The sequence below is a fragment of the Ptychodera flava genome, chromosome 17 (assembly GCF_041260155.1).
Source record: "Ptychodera flava strain L36383 chromosome 17, AS_Pfla_20210202, whole genome shotgun sequence".
Lineage (NCBI taxonomy): Eukaryota > Metazoa > Hemichordata > Enteropneusta > Ptychoderidae > Ptychodera > Ptychodera flava.
Genome location: NC_091944.1, coordinates 11,678,117 through 11,694,180, shown reverse-complemented (window position 1 = coordinate 11,694,180; position 16,064 = coordinate 11,678,117). Strand labels below are relative to the sequence as shown.

General features: G+C 36.7%; 2 protein-coding genes across 6 annotated transcripts; one reads left to right on the top strand and one right to left on the bottom strand.

The window, feature by feature from the left end:
- Window positions 1-79: 79 nt before the first annotated feature.
- LOC139115421 (uncharacterized) lies at window positions 80-10,346 on the top strand. 5 transcript variants are annotated; one of them, XM_070677523.1, is made up of 7 exons: window positions 80-269; window positions 1,473-1,643; window positions 2,353-2,443; window positions 5,367-5,535; window positions 5,961-6,990; window positions 7,951-8,224; window positions 8,974-10,346. In XM_070677523.1, exons 5-7 carry the CDS (start codon window positions 6,455-6,457, stop codon window positions 9,220-9,222), a joined length of 1,059 nt encoding a protein of 352 aa, XP_070533624.1. In that variant the 5' UTR covers window positions 80-269; window positions 1,473-1,643; window positions 2,353-2,443; window positions 5,367-5,535; window positions 5,961-6,454; the 3' UTR covers window positions 9,223-10,346. The 5 variants fall into 5 exon arrangements, with proteins under 5 accessions (XP_070533624.1, XP_070533622.1, XP_070533625.1 ...); XM_070677521.1 differs by having other exon boundaries at window positions 1,473-1,647; XM_070677524.1 differs by lacking the exon at window positions 1,473-1,643.
- Window positions 10,347-10,434: 88 nt separating this feature from the next.
- On the bottom strand, window positions 10,435-14,786 carry LOC139115420 (uncharacterized). Its single transcript, XM_070677520.1, has 3 exons — window positions 14,202-14,786; window positions 13,164-13,412; window positions 10,435-12,661 (listed from the first exon to the last, which is right to left on the bottom strand). Exons 1-3 carry the CDS (start codon window positions 14,710-14,712, stop codon window positions 11,721-11,723), a joined length of 1,701 nt encoding a protein of 566 aa, XP_070533621.1. The 5' UTR covers window positions 14,713-14,786; the 3' UTR covers window positions 10,435-11,720.
- Between the last annotated feature and the right edge of the window lie 1,278 nt (window positions 14,787-16,064).

Below are 16,064 nucleotides of genomic sequence, written 5' to 3'. Positions count from 1 at the left end.
ATTTAATCCCTAACTACTAGTTTGAATTAATTCCCTCTAGGTGGCGCTCTACTGCAGAAACCATCCCAACCAACAGACGCTGTACAAACGCAACGCGCATGCGTGAGCCAACCCGGAAGCGCTTTCCGCACTACGTTCTATCTACTGTCAAATGCGCGACACTACGTAGACTTTTAAGCATGACTCTGGACTTCGGGAGAACGAAAAACAATACAAATACAAATAAATTTTGAGGGGCTTTTTCATTTGCTATTTGAGAACAATTTTCGGTGAGTATGTCTTATTATACCTCTAAATGAAAAATGATTGCCATTTGTGATGAAGTCTTGTTGACGAACCCAACGTAATGTAAACAAGAGACAGCACAGTGCACACTCGAAGCGGTTTACCGACGACCATTTTGTGGATGTAGCAAATTACGTCCATAGTTGAACCGTTTTCGTGTATCTCATACAGTATAACCTCAGATGAATTTGATATGCGAGTATGGTTGCTGCGCTGGTGAGCAGCCGCCTGCGATACTGTTGTGCTAGTGTGTTTGTGTTTGTGTGATTTTGGGCGTGTGGGTCGTGCATTCTCTATTCCCTGCTGTATCATTGACGTGACATCCATGCCTCTGCGGAGTATTCATTCCTCCTCAATGTTATTTTCTTTATTGATAAATTTATTATTCATATATCATATGAGTGTACAAGCTTGCCATGTGAAACATGTTTGTCAAGTATGTCATATGTTTATGCTGGTATTCTAACTCTTCCTGTCACCTATACTCATTCTGTTCCTTTCTGTTAATGGTCTCTGTCTTTATGTCTATCTACCTGTCCATCCATTTCTATCTATCATTGCAAATGAAAATAAGTAATGAGAGTGGTATACAATATGGTATTGAAAAAGACTAATGGTCATGTACACTTTGTGAGAATGGGTTCTTTATTTCAGGTTTGCATTAATGAAAATATTTGTAAAAAATTATAGATAAATATTATGATTTGTCATCTTATAGTGTGATCACCATCTTCTTACTTATTGAGACAAAAGATTTTGACAGTTTGCTGCATAAATTTTTCCAGCAGTGAGATTATGTAATAATGTGTAAATCATTGAGATTCTGTCTTTGTAATTATTTGTCACACAGTAAGCTTATTTTTATTGTACAATGGGTCAATGGCCATCAAAATGTATTGAAAAGTTGGCATGTTTTGGTCTGATTGATAGACAGTGACAATTTATTTAATCCCAGTTAGTTAACATACAGACAGATACAGTCTGTCTGAGTTCATTATATTACTGTCTACCAATCAGTTGCCCTACCACCACGTCAAGGTACATGCCATAGGTAGGGTATGTTGGTGTTCAGTGTGTGCAGAGTGGATGCGTGTCAGTGTTGACATGCAATTGTATCACATTGTAATGGTAATAACCTGTCAGATTTTTGTGTCCATTGATGTTACATGTAATTTTATTTTACACAGTATATATATTACACGAAGACTTCTTTACAGTGAAGGTTCGGCAATGACATTGGTCAAGTTATTAGAAAAGCATTATTTGAAAATGGACTTACCTGTTAGTTGAAGGAAATGGGTGTTATACTACCGACAGCATTGCAGACGTCATTCCCAGTTGTCAACTGATTAAATTTGGCGAGTAAGTGTTTTGGCTCATCTAATGAAGTTGTTAGTAAGACAGCGCCCAACTGATGACCACCCAAGATGTGATAGTGTGAATCAAACAGGATCAACTGAAAAAAGATGTTTAGTCAAGTTGTTATTTTTGTAATTAAAATAAAACCAATATTAGTCATTATTAGATTTATAGTACATTTAGCAAAAAAAGTGAGCGGTTGATCAGTTACCATAAATACTGCAGCGATAATCATGTGATTGAATGCATCACCAACTGGCCATTTTCATGACCTATTCATGACCTCGCATCCTTGTGCTTCCAGTGGTATGTGGTGTCAAAAATCATCATTTTGGTACAAGAAATGAAAAAAACCCTGTTTTGCATACAAATGAGTAGAGTAGCAATTCAGTCCAGATTTAGGTGAATATAACCTAAAGTTGTAGAGTTTTTGTTGATTGACAGATTCATACCAACGGAAATACAAGGATGGGAGGGGTCATGAAAATGGCTAATTAATAGTATACAGGAATTGTTTCTGTAAAATGTTTGTAACTATCATTACCTTATTTCGATGTTTATAGAAAACCACACTCTGTCCTCGTGAAACATATATTATTGTGTGAGTGGTATTAAGTGAAAACTGGTGTTGTAACTGATGTACAAGACTTTCAGTTGTGTTATTGAAATTGTTGTAAACAGGGCCTATTTCTTGATTGTATTGTGTAGGAAACCTGCAATGTGCAACTGCCTCCTCAACAGTCAGATTTGGATCAAGTGAAGCATGTTCTTTCATGTATCTGAAAAAAAAATTAATGAGGTAAGTAGTAAATTATAAGTTCAACATTATGCTGTTGATAATGTGGCTTAAACATAGTTCTTTTCAGTAGATGTGCAAAATACTTAATAGCTTCAACCTCTGTAAAAACCATAATGACAATATTTGGAACAATTAGTAGAATTTTTTTCCATAACACATTAAATAACAGGGTACATATGAGCATGTGTCTTCTGTCTTGTTATATTTGGTGTTAGAGGTATACAGACTAGACTTACCTGTCATGGCTTTCATTTCCTGACTTGAGACCTAAATACAATAAAGAACTGACTGAATGTGGTAGTGTTGTGTTTACGTGAGATGGGATCTGATCAAGGATTGTGTTATTTAAATGAAAAAGACGTGCTGTATACAGAGCAATTATAGTGCATGCATTGCTGCTGCTCTGTCGGACACCAGCCTGACTGAAACCAGAAGGAAATACCCAGTATAGGCAGTTATGATACAACTGTGTTTGAGGCATGGAGATAACCATTGTATATGACTGATTGGATGGAGGTATGCTGTTGTTTTGTGTATGATGCTGTGTCTGACTTGATCTGTGTATCGGCGGCTGTTCCTGATGTGTAGAATGCTGTGACTGAGATTGTAATGGAGGCTGTTCTCGATTGTCTGATGGACTCTGATTTCTTTCTAGCAGCCGAGGACAGGTGATGACTTTGTTGGTTGTTCTGGTATGACCATACTGTTTACAATGTGAACACCGCCTTCGACTGGCAGCAAAAGGTTGAGCTGATGAGAGTGGAGGAGCTCTTGTTGGTGGGTGATGCTGTCTTTGTACTTGTATATGTTGAATTTGTGTTGAAAGGTCAACACCAAACTGAGGTGAACTGTAGTAATGTCTATCTGTGTGTGTAATGGCAGGTGTAACATTACAAGAGGCTGCTTCATCTGTTTGCTGTTGTTGTGTATGAGAAACTGTAGTTGCTGATTGTGTAGGCTGAATGAAAGACTCATTGAGAGCTTTGACAAGTTTCTGTGCTTGATCTTGAATGAGGGGTGTGCATATTGGGCAGCTTGAGTCAGTGTCAAGGTGTAATGAATGTATGAGATGGCGGCATGGTAAGTGTAGGAGATCTTTAGTGTCATCAAGTGGTGTGGAACAATCAGGATGATCACAGAGTGTGTTGGTTGCAGGATCACGTGCTACTACATATGAAAGTGGCATTTGTTTGGGTTGAATCTGTGATTGCAAAGTCTTCAGCTGGTAAGTTGGAGGACCAATTGGCAAACCACTACTATCTGTGTCTTGTGATTTCTTTGTCTTCCCAACATTGGCTCCAATCTCAGTAAACATGGTGGCCATAGCTTCGGCTGCCTTCCCTGCCAAGACAGAGTAATCCCTTTTGCTGATTCCCCTCTGACCTGGTGGTATGAATGCACTGGTGAGTTGTTGTTGGAAACCACTGCAGCTAAGAGATCTGGCTGTTTTCTGGATATCAGAAGATGATATATTGGTTCGTTGTGTGTGTCGTCTGAGTTGTGCATGAAACAACTCAACAAGAGCTTCAGTGAATGCAGTGAGATATGAAGAGAAGTGTGATGTTAGAAGTGGAAAAGAGAGGGAGTGAAATTGAGAATCACTCAAGTATGAAAGACATGCCCTGTCATAATGATGTCTTCCCCACTGGATAAAGAAGATACTGATTCTCTTCATGAGTTGCTGAAACAAACTGTAGTTACCAGATCGGAAGACAGCAGCATACAGAAGGAGACAAGTTGGGAGAATATCTTCTAGAGCATGGATGACAAAATCCACCTCTGGATCCTTGCAGTATTTGAAGATTTGAAGTATCGGTTCTCGGATCAGTCTCCAACCAAGGTAGAATGTACAGAGTATCAGTTTGGTCTGCCATGGCTTGGGTTTCAGAGGAAGTTCTCTTTGAAATACCTTCTTGTAAAGTGGTGCATAGATTGCCCAACACATCATCACATGGTCTTCATCAATATTGAGGTTGACATGAAGTGGTCCTTGTCTTGGAATGATGTTTGCATTAATCTTACTCTGAGCTTGTAACTTCTTGCTGAAAAACCATCCTGGCCAGTCTGCTGTCATCACCACAGTGTACTTGGTAGAATATACTTTGAAAGCAGGAATTTTGTCTGAGATGTGTTGATAACAGGTGTGATAGTTCTCTAGACTGTGGAGTGGAATCTCGAGGAGGTCTACAAGATGTGAGTGTTTAAGTGTGTGCATCATCCTGAACTGGTATTCTTTGTATATCTTGAAGTGTTCTAACATTTCATCAAACTTGTCTGGTGTGATGTTTGTATATTCTGCAGGTAGAGAATTCATGATTGTTTGGGTTTGTTTCATTGTTTCATGTATTGTGTTTCTTACAATTTCTGGATCTACACCACCAGTGACACTATTAATTACATTGTGCATGTTGTTGTTGATTGGTATGGCAGGGCAACCAGGAATGGATATTAAGATTGTAGCAAAATGGAGAGCAGAGGATGTTGTCGTATCGGTGGGAATTTTGTGTAAATGTATGTGACGGTAGTCATCAATATTTAGTGTTATTAATAGTTTCTTCTGTAAGGAAAAAAAGAAAAAAATATATGTAATTGATGGGTTTTGAATTCAGAGTTTATATCAGTTTCTTCTGAAAGGAAAAAAAAGAAGACAAATATATATGTTAATTGATGGGTTTTGAATTTCCTAGAGCTAGGCACAGATGAAACACGTATAGCCAAGTAGATATTAATTACTCATTTTGATAATGTCTAACTTTCACTTTGAATCTAAGGGAAAAAAACTACACATAAAGTAATCATGTTTTTTGCAGATCTAAAGAAAGATTGACATCATTTCACCATTTTGAAACCTAGAATGTTTTATTGAAACAAACCATTTCACTTACATTATATGCATCTAATACACGTCTGTTTGTCATTTCAGTATTTTTGGTGGCAAGATACTCCTCATACCGCTTGATGGTATTCTGGCTTGTAGAGTAACCCATTACCCGACCCAAAACTAAACCCTCCCATGACAAACCATGCTGTCGGAGATAAACCCCACAATCCTTTTCCAGTATGGAACACTTCTGTGACCTGAAAAAAAGCAGGTAAGTTGTCAAAAAGCCAATATATTTTTAAATGTAGTATTAAAGTGGTACTCCCACTTTGCAATATTCTTAAAACACATTATTTTAATGCCAAGTTTTATGTTTTTTATGATCACTTCAGGGATATATTTCAAATATGAGGCCGTTAAAAATTTAACATAAATTTTTTTATTTAAAAATGATAAGCTAATAAATGCATCACATTGAAATCCAAACTGAAGTGTAAATGATTGATTTTTGTGATAATTACCATATTGACTAGTCTCTATAATGTACATTTTAAATTTATCTTACAATATCTGATCTATATTTTAATGTTGAATCATAAAAGTTACCTGAAATAAGAAATAATGTGTAATAAAGCTACAGTTCTCTTCCTCTGCAAATGGTACCTTTCAAGTGACAGTCTGTTGTCTTGTCTACAGATGGAATCCAGGATGGCTTGGTACAGTCCAGGGCTGTGTCTGTCACTGAAAGCCTCCATGTCGTCGCTGTTGTACAGTCTTCTGTCTGGATTGGTTTGGTAATACCTGTGGAGGGCTTCTTGAAAAGACCGGACGGAATCCTCGAAGTTGAAACCTAGTAAAGAAATGTCCATATTTTAAGAGACAAAATGTTGAATAGGTTGTTTCTCATAATTAGATTATTTGTATGGTCCTACTAACGATCACAGATTCTCAAATCACACCTTATGCATTGAGATAATAAACACTTTGATAATATATATTCTAATAACTGAAGTATAGTGTTGTTTCTGAAATCAATTCATCAATGAGGTTCTACACAACAAACTAAAAATATCCAAAGTGATATCAAAAAGTTACAGCATAGTTTCATCAGTGTAATTCTCGCTACCTTAACTAGGTTTTGACCCCCTAAGCTAGTTATAAAAGTCCCGATCAGTCGACCACTTTTAAAAATGGCGGACAGATTTAAACAAATGCGGCGAGAGCAGCTGCAGAAATTTCTTCGTGATCGAGGAATTTCGTATTGCAGAAAGAAAAAGAATGAATCAATCGAGTTGGCGGAAAAGGCAGAATTAAGATATGAAGTGTTGGAGAAATGTGATCACGAGATATCGGAACGAAGCCGGAGACTTGTTGTGGACGACGATGGGAAAAGTGTTGATTTGAATGGCAAAGCTGTCGTCTGGGACCGAGACTTGCAGAATACGCCTGCACTAACGCTGGGCGATGTTTTTGCGTACATTGTTTCTCACTGCAAGTGGACTTCCGAGAGACTAAGTAACTATAAATGTGATGATGGATATCTGATGTTCAAGGACGGTCATGTTGAATGCGTTAGTATCGGCATCATTAACAACAACAACGACTATGTCTATCTAAAGGGGGCTGTGAAACCTGAGCAAAGACAAACTGCAGGTCGCTATGAGACATGGGTTTTGATGACAAAAAATGCAGTAGTACTTTCAGCTGGCTGTGCATGTGTAGCCGCGTAAGTATAGCTTTCATGATCTTATTTACCATGCATATCAAAATTTTCGCCCTGTACACAGAAATCTACTTGAACAGTGTGTTTATGTCGAAATGGGTAGAATAACAGAATGCAAAACATTCCCCTGATGCACTTGTAAATTGTAACTTGTAGTCAATGTGTGACCCTGATCTTCAGGTGTTGTGTTTTGTTTTGCACTACAATTAAAATTATTGTACGATTTCTGAGTTTGTCCTTGTGGCCCAGGGCCTTGCAAAACACGTCATAAACAAAACAAAACAAAGGATGAAATAAGTCTGGAAGAGTAATAACACCAAAGATGTAATATTTACACACAAATCAACAGAAGAACTGTTATGAAATCATGGTCAACAAAACATAGAAGTAAAACATTGAACTTTAGTGAGTAATAGTGTATCTACTAGAGTAATAACAAGTGAAGGAAAGAGATGAACTGTTGGTAGTATCACATGTTGTTTGGCTGACCAATTATTATTGTATAGATTCAGTGTTATGATAAATATTGTAGCAACAAAAAACATGCTTTGCAGGAATAATGATAATTTGCAGGGTATTAGAAAATTGTGGTGTATCTTACTGTACCACTGAATAGTGCACAGGTCAGATGGAGGTGTACAGGTAACAGAATGAAGACTATACTTCCATCAAAAATAATTTGATACTTAATGCAAAAAAATATTATCTTTGTTGCACATCGCAATTCCATGGGATTGCACATTTCAATTCCATGGGATTAAAATACATAACTTTAATCAAGAAGCATTTCCTTTTTTGTAAATATTGTATGGCTCAGAGTGGAAGAACATTCAGCTAACAAGTAGTTACTTTGCATGTTAAAAAGTGATGTCACATCTCCTGTATTTTTCACTTCCTACGGGTAAGCTGTACAAGATATGTCTTTCTCACAGTTCTGTTGATATCGTATTTTCTAACATTTAGAGATGACGGCTCTTGTAAACACGTCACATGTTTGTTGTTTGCGGTGGCAGACTTCAATGACAGGAGAACAGATAGACATACAGCTGTTGGAACTGATAACAGGTGTGAGTGGTCAAGACCAAGAAGGGAGTCCCAGCCTGTGGTAGTCACAGACCTTGACTATCGCAAGGACAAGACAACACCAAAAAAGCCAGGTCCAACACCCTCAAATTACAGACCACTTAAGTCATTGGAGAATGGGGATATTATAAGTATCCGCCAACACATGACTCATGTAAGTTTATTGCACATTATTGTCATTCCTACTTTGCAAACATTGCATTATAAGCAGCATTCACAGAGATGGTCCAGTACATGTAGCTGACTTTTTTTTTCCAGGATTTTTATGCCCTTTGTAAACTTGTTGCTGCATGCATAGATTATAGTTTCTTGTTCTGCCCAGTAAATCATGTGGAAAGAAACAATATTTGACCTGTAAACAAAAACTCTGCGTTTCTTCTAGTGTTCAAAGTTTAATTTATATCATGACATGATTTCAGTTGTTCACAAACTATGGCAGGTGATGCATACAGACTGTGTTGATAAGCTGAATACTTGGCATTTCAAAATAGTGAGTTGTCCAGGAAATAATCATTGATACACATGAAAAGAAATGCTGAAAAAAATTACAGCAACTGTCCCTTTGTATGATTAGTTGAATCATTTTTGTTTTTAAATAACTTTTTGTTGAGATTCTTTGCAATACTGCCATTTAGCATTGTCCCTCATCCCTTGGTGATCAGTATTACAATGTATGATCACAATCCTTGCTGATAGGGTGAGGATGTCAACAAAACCATTTTTGTCTAATTAAAATTTGCAACTGTTTTAACACCCAATAATATGGGTCAAAATAGTGGTAAATGTTAGAAAGAACTATGAGAGCCATAACCAAACTAATTATTTATTCATATACTGTTTAGTGAGATTGACCCTTAGTTTTTATCTGTGATTCATTACATAGTCATGTTATCTGTTTGGCAGGTCTGTGAGACTGATCACCCTGGTGCTCTGTTGTTGAAGCTAGTCTCTCCACCTCCAGATGTGCAATATAATTCTGTACCAAGCATGGTGACTCTATATCATCAGTTCCAACAGTCTTCTCTATCTGATGACTTTATTGAGTATATGGTTGAAAATACAACTCAAAGTCATCATGAATATCTACAAAACTCTGTCAGAATACTCCAGAGTGGGAGGCAGTACGCAAAGGTAGAATTACAGCTAGTATAGCAGATGCTGTCAGAGCTACAAAAAACACAAGCCATGCAAAATCACTACTGGACAAGATAATGGGCACAGCTGCAAGCCTGGAAACGATCAAATATGTAAAACATGGAAGGAAATATGAGACTGTGGCTAGACATTTGTACTATATGCAGGAAGGACAAAAGCACAAGAATTTTAAAGTTAATGAATGTGGCTTTTTCATTTATCCAGATAGTCCATTTATGGGTACATCTCCCGATGGCATGGCTGTCAGTGAATGTTGTAACAAAAGAGTTATTGAGATTAAGTGCAGTTTTAAGCATCAGAATACTTTTCCCTGGGAAATTCCTGAGCTTGACCCAGATTATCATTTCAATATATCAAACGAAAGACTGACTCTAAAAGAGAAATCCCCATGGTATAGTCAAGTACAATTCCAAATGGGAGTTACTGGTGTGCCTCAATGTGATTTGGTATTTCATACTAGGAAAGCTATAGCGGTAATAAAAATCCCTTTCAATAAGGCAATATGGGATATTCTTAGAGAAAAAGCAAGAGCATTTTTTCTTGATAGGGTAACACCTCTCCTTCATTAAACTGAAGTCTGGAAGGACAAAAGGACTGACATCTGCTACTTAGAGGGCCAATACCTTTGATTTTTTTGAGTTTCTGTTTTTGACATCAACCATGGTTTCTTGTTCAACTGCCCAAAGTATGTTTAAACACCATTTTGCTTGTCAACGTAGTGTCGACGTGTAAGATGCACTGTTCTTGTTTACATTTGAATTCTAGTCAAGACCAGAATTCACTTGTCAACAATAGCAATGCAGTCTGTACATTCACAAGCTGAGTTGACAAGATGATTAGTGTGTGTGTGTATTTGGAAAGTAGAACAATAACTATGTTTGGTGTTAAAACAAAAATAAAAACTAATCAGAAGTTGGAGTTACTGGCCCTTTAATTCTACACCTGTATTGAATCAATGAATACTGTTGTTATTGTGTTACTGTTTACCTTGCCCTGTAAAGGTGAATGTTACTGAGACACATTTCCAGGAAAAACTTGCTGTTTCCTCAGTGTATAGCTAAAATCTGTTGAACAATTTCTTTGAAAAAATTAAAATGATATGCCTTATGTCAGAAAAAAAAGAGTTCATGGTTAATCTCAAGTTTTTTCACAAATTTTCACCACATTTATATAGCAGAATGTTTAATTCTTGGACAATTACATTAAGACATTGATTGTAGATGCAAGAGTTTGTGTTGAAAGTATCTTTAATTCCAATGTTCAGTCCATGTGAATGCAAATATACTCAATGTACATTTTTACTGAAACACACAGTTTGTCTTGTCAGTGTAACCTGTAAAAATACAGACAATACCCGGTATATCTGAATTCAGTCCATACTGAAATTTATGGACTGAAATTTAGTTGTTCACAACAACATCAACGTTTTTATACACAATTTGTGCTGAAAAGCTGAACACTGGAAATATCAAAATAATTTGGGAAATAACGCAAAATGGATACATGTTACTATAACTTTACATTTAAGTCTATTTTTGTTTTGCATTCTAGCATGTGTCACAAACAATCATAAACTCAAAGTTTGCAAAATCTTTCCATTTATTAGTAATACTCCAATGTGAGATGAATTAACAAAGTCAAAATTTTGTCCAAACTGAACACAGCCTGTACTTCCTTTGTTCACTACCTGATATAAGGTTTCATGTGAATAACCTATTGGCATACCACTGTGTTGTTGTCTGAGTTTATCACTTCTATAGCTTTGTCAGTGTTATCTTGACTCATTTTGGATGCATGTATAATTTAGTCATGTATATGTACTTTCTGCTCAGTTTTGAAAATAATGCTTGTTTGGACTGTCAAATTGCCAAGCGGTATCACACCTAAACTTGTTTCACAACTTATCAACACATCTCATCTTGGATATCTCGTACAGTAATGAGCATATAATGTAGTACACATTAAGACTTTCAGGCCTAACTTCACTTGGAGTTGATTAAATTTCTCCAAAACTGAAATAGGTTTCATATTGCACAAAGGTTTACCCCATTTCAGAATATTTTTGTAATTGAATATTCATGACAGGCTGAGAGACAGATAGGAAAGAGCACTAGACCAGCAGAAACAAAAAGTTTGGTGTACATGTGTCTATTTCCATCTGTTTGCATCAATTCAGTTGTCAATTCTTTTTGCATTACTCTGGTTGAAAGTTCTGCAATTAACTTACATGTCTGACACAGGCAGAGCTGACCAAGCCAGAATACCAAGACAATGCCAGAGGTTTGCAGATCTTTCAGCAAGGGTCATACAGAAAGATAAAAAAGACACAAACAGGTGCAGACAGACATGGAAACAGACACAGACAGACCCAGGCATTTTTGTTTCTGTTGGTCTGCCAGTTCCTGTTTGTCAGTCTCAACTTTTCATACAATATTCAGTGTCAAAAATAGTGTAAGATGGGGATAAACACAAACAAGTCCAATATGTATTCAGCATCAACAATATTTGACAGGCTTTTTCTTGCTGGATTTAAACTTCTTGAGATGCTTTTCATCCTTACTATAGAACAAAGGACCCTTTAAATTACATAAAGCTGCAACAAGCTGTACAATCATTGATGCAACATCCTTAAGACTTGCAGGGATTTGATGTTTAAGGATACGCCAACATTTGACTCTCTGGATAGCACGTTCAATGTGAATGCGCAGATTTGCAATTTTTCTGGTTTTCCTAATTTCTTTTACATTTAGCCGTTTCTTTTTGCCATTATGCCATTTTCTAGTAAATGGGGGTACAATAAGCGTTGCATCACGCTTTAAAAGTAAATCTTCTATTTGGAAACCCCTATCTGTCATGACTTCATCGCCTGCTTCAATTTTCTCTACCAGTCCACTGTGCTCTGTTATATATTTGTCAGAAACATTCCCTGACCACAAATCACTAACAAAGGTAAAGGCTCCAAATGGTGAAACTCCAAACAGACATTTGTATGTGTTATGGCTTTTATATTGGGAGTATGTTTTGTATTGTTCACTCTTATTACTGGGCTTATCTACAAAAATTTCTGCACAGTCTAATAAAACTCGTGTACATGGAAATTCCTTTCTAAACTCCAACGGCATCCATCCACGAATCTGTTCTTGAGTTGGCCATATCAGCAATGCTGGAACAATAGTTTGATGCAAGTATGATACCCATGTGATAGTAATTTTAGTAACAGTTGAGGTACTGACACAAAACAAATCTGCCAAAACAAGGAGGGGCAGATTCAGTCGGATACGTATCAAACACATGATAAACTGAAAGTATGCAGGGACCTCTTGACGACGACCAGGGCGCCGACTGCTGTTCTGCTCGTATTTCTTCTCTTTTGCACTGTCTGAAGTTCGCCAAAATTTCATGTAATCAATACCAAACTTTACAGAGTTGAAGATACCTAAAATTAAGACAAGACATTCTTTAATATTTACACATGAACATTAAATTTTATTAAGACATGAAGAATGATTGAGCTTAGCTACACATGCAACTGGATTTTGTCTTTCATCTTCACTGAAAGATATCCACAAAATTACAGGCATTTACGGAGACAGTCAGTATAATCATTCAGTACATTCTACAGATCATAAATTTCCTTGATATAATTTTAGGCATATTCTATGATGTATTACACCTGCATGTCCTTTTTTATTTAATTTGCAATCTGAACATCTTTGTGATCACATAGAACAAATCAAACTTTAATATCAAATACAAAATTTAAAATTTAGAAAATTATGCCTCTGTAGGATGGCACTTCCTACCAAATGAAACTTTGGTATCTGTTTTACAGACTGACATTTCAAAAGACAGTGACATCCTTGCAAACTACACAAACTTGATCATATGGACAGCACAATACATATTTAAGACGGTTTTAAGAAATCACAAACATATACCTTCCAACAGACTTCGAGACTGGATACCAGTATAAAAGTTGACTCGCTCATCTGTTTTAGTGATAGCATCAACAATGTTCCCTCCTGGTGGAGATGATGATTTGGCGAAACATTCCAGGTGATCAATATCTTCCAACGTTAAATCAGTTTGGCTGGCAATACTGACAAGGTTAGGTGCAGCACTATGTAGATAATCATGGTCAATCGGTTGTGGTGTACCAACCCAACTCTGTAAAAGAGGCCTCATCCCTGTCAATAAAATAAGGAATAAACAACTTGGAGAAAAATTCCTCATGTTCTACATAATACAATTCTCTTGAATATCATGAATACATTTAGTTTGTAAAGTCTGTTCATGCTCATACACCATGTACATGTTTAAATTCAACATTACTGAAACAAGTAGTATGGTGAAACTAAATTCATTTGATATTGTAGGGCTTGAGGAAGTGGATAAACTGACATATTATTTAAAATTTGCCATATGGCTAGGGTAAAGGTAGATTTCCAGATGTCTTCTTTAGAATACCTCTCAGAAATGGTTGTCTACATGGACTACCATGCAAACACTTAGCCTTGAGCTCTGTTGAAATATATATGGTAAACTATTTTTTAATCCAGTACTGGCAAAATGTAGGAAGCAAACTTTTTCCTTTGGTAATTCATAATTAGACATAAATATCCGAAAATATTTAGCATTACTATTCTTCATCTTCATGTAATGATTAAATATATTGCAGCAACATTGTTTTGTTTATCATTTTGCACAATCAACAAAATGACTGGGGTCAGCAAGATGTGCGATGTATATTACAATTTACCCATAGCATAGCCCTGCGTACGATGCTGTGTGTTCCGCTACAGCTAATAGCCCCGTGAGCGGGGCTATTAGCTGTAGCGGAACACACAGCATCGTACGCAGGGCTACCCATAGCACAATGCAATGGAGAAAATAAGCCTTTGCTGCACAGAAGTTGTGTCGGGGCACGTAATCTATTTGCTACGTTACGTTTGAAAAGCGATTTAGTTTCAACTTACGTCCGACCGCAACTGTCTTGCCAAAATATGAAGTCGTGACAGGTACATCGTAACATTCCATTTTTTCGCAATGACTGTTCAGACTCGGTGGCTGTGTTAAACAGGCAGACGAAGCATCATTTGCCTTTGAATTGGATGACCTGGCTGCGTTAAGCTTGGTCAATGTTGATGTTGAACGTGTTTGCAGAGGTTTCCCCCAGTTATTCCAAGCAAAATATTTTGGATCTCCTTTTGAAAATCCTCCATCGTCGATCTGGTCTTCATCAAAATGCAGTGAACAAAGTCTGGAACGTTTTGAGATTTTCAAGACGTCCCTAGCAAAGTCACAATCGTTTTCTGAACCTTTGATACTTCTACCTTCTCGACGTATTAGCCTCTTCCACCGAGCTAAAGCTAAGCGATTACGAGGCCATTTGACCAATCTGATACCTGACATCCATGGATATTTGTCTAAATGTTTCAATTTCCGTGAATGACAGCCACATTCCGCTGCTTCACATGTAAAAACCATTTTCTCGATGACCTTCAGTGCACGTAACACACACAGACAGCTTAGCAGACGAACGAACAAGATGGCCGCTCATGGTCGACCTATTACCCAGAATGCATTTCTGTAACCTGTTATTGACTCCCTAGCACGTACAGAAAGCCCATTTAAGGTGGCGAGAATTGTCAATAAAATACTATTGCTGGAAACCATGACTGTGTTATGTGCCCTTTTATAAAAAACATACAGCAAGGGATAGGTGTAATTTTATATACTTTTTCTGTACTGGTTTAAACTTTAATTGTTCAACTCCATGAAGCATTGTGAATAATACACTATGTATGTTAGTAAAGTGCATTATTATTGTTGACATTTGAACTTTAGTCCAGTTCATTTGTCAGCACTATTAATATTCATGATACATAAACAGACTGTATCAATTAGCTAAGCCCTGAAACTTAAATTTATATTTGCCTTGGAAGGTTATCAAGTAAGTACTGGTAAAAGTAATACAGGGAAAAAATATTTCCAGTATTTTACAAATCTTTCAAATTAGATAATTTCTGTCTTCTACTATACTAATAAATGTAGTAATAATCAAAGAATTCACCTGTTGATAAGTTTTTCACATCTGTCATCAGTTTGTTCCAGATGTCACATTTTACGTGAAACTGTCCATTAGAATATTTAATTGTACCATAAGATGTTTCGATACATGTGAAGTCCTCTTCAGCATTCTGCAGGAACGACATAATAACAGTAGAACACACATGTAACACATGTATAGTTGAATTTCAATTATTTTAAAGGCTTTGTATAAGAGTAGAAAAGCTAAAACTAAAGCTTATCTTCCAGGTAATAAAATAAAGATATAACTGAGGTCACTGGGACAAAGTCACATATTAAATATATTTTGGATATATTAAAGGGGAAGGCTACCCAGCGATATGGTGATCATCAATAAAAAAACTGAAAAACTGGTGTGAAATCCATCTTTTTTATTCAGTTTCTCTTACTGATAGCGCGATGGTGCCCCTTTAAAAACCATTGATTATAGTTGGAAGTGAGGTAAGAGCCTGGCACTGCAGTGACACTTGTAGGGCTTCCCCATAGTCTACAGCTCAGTGGAGAAGCCCTACAAGTGTCAGTGCAGTGCTAAGCTCTTGCATCACTTCCAACGCAGTCCTATAACCAATGGTTTTCAAATTGGTGCCATCATGCTATCAGTAAGTAAAAGTTAATAACAAAGGCTGATTTCACACCAGTTTTTCATAGATTATTTATTGATGAAAGAGATTGCTGGGTAACCTTCCCCTTAACTTCTGTTGTTCTATTGTTCTGTTCATTGAAACTGTTCCATTCTCTAGTTGTCACAG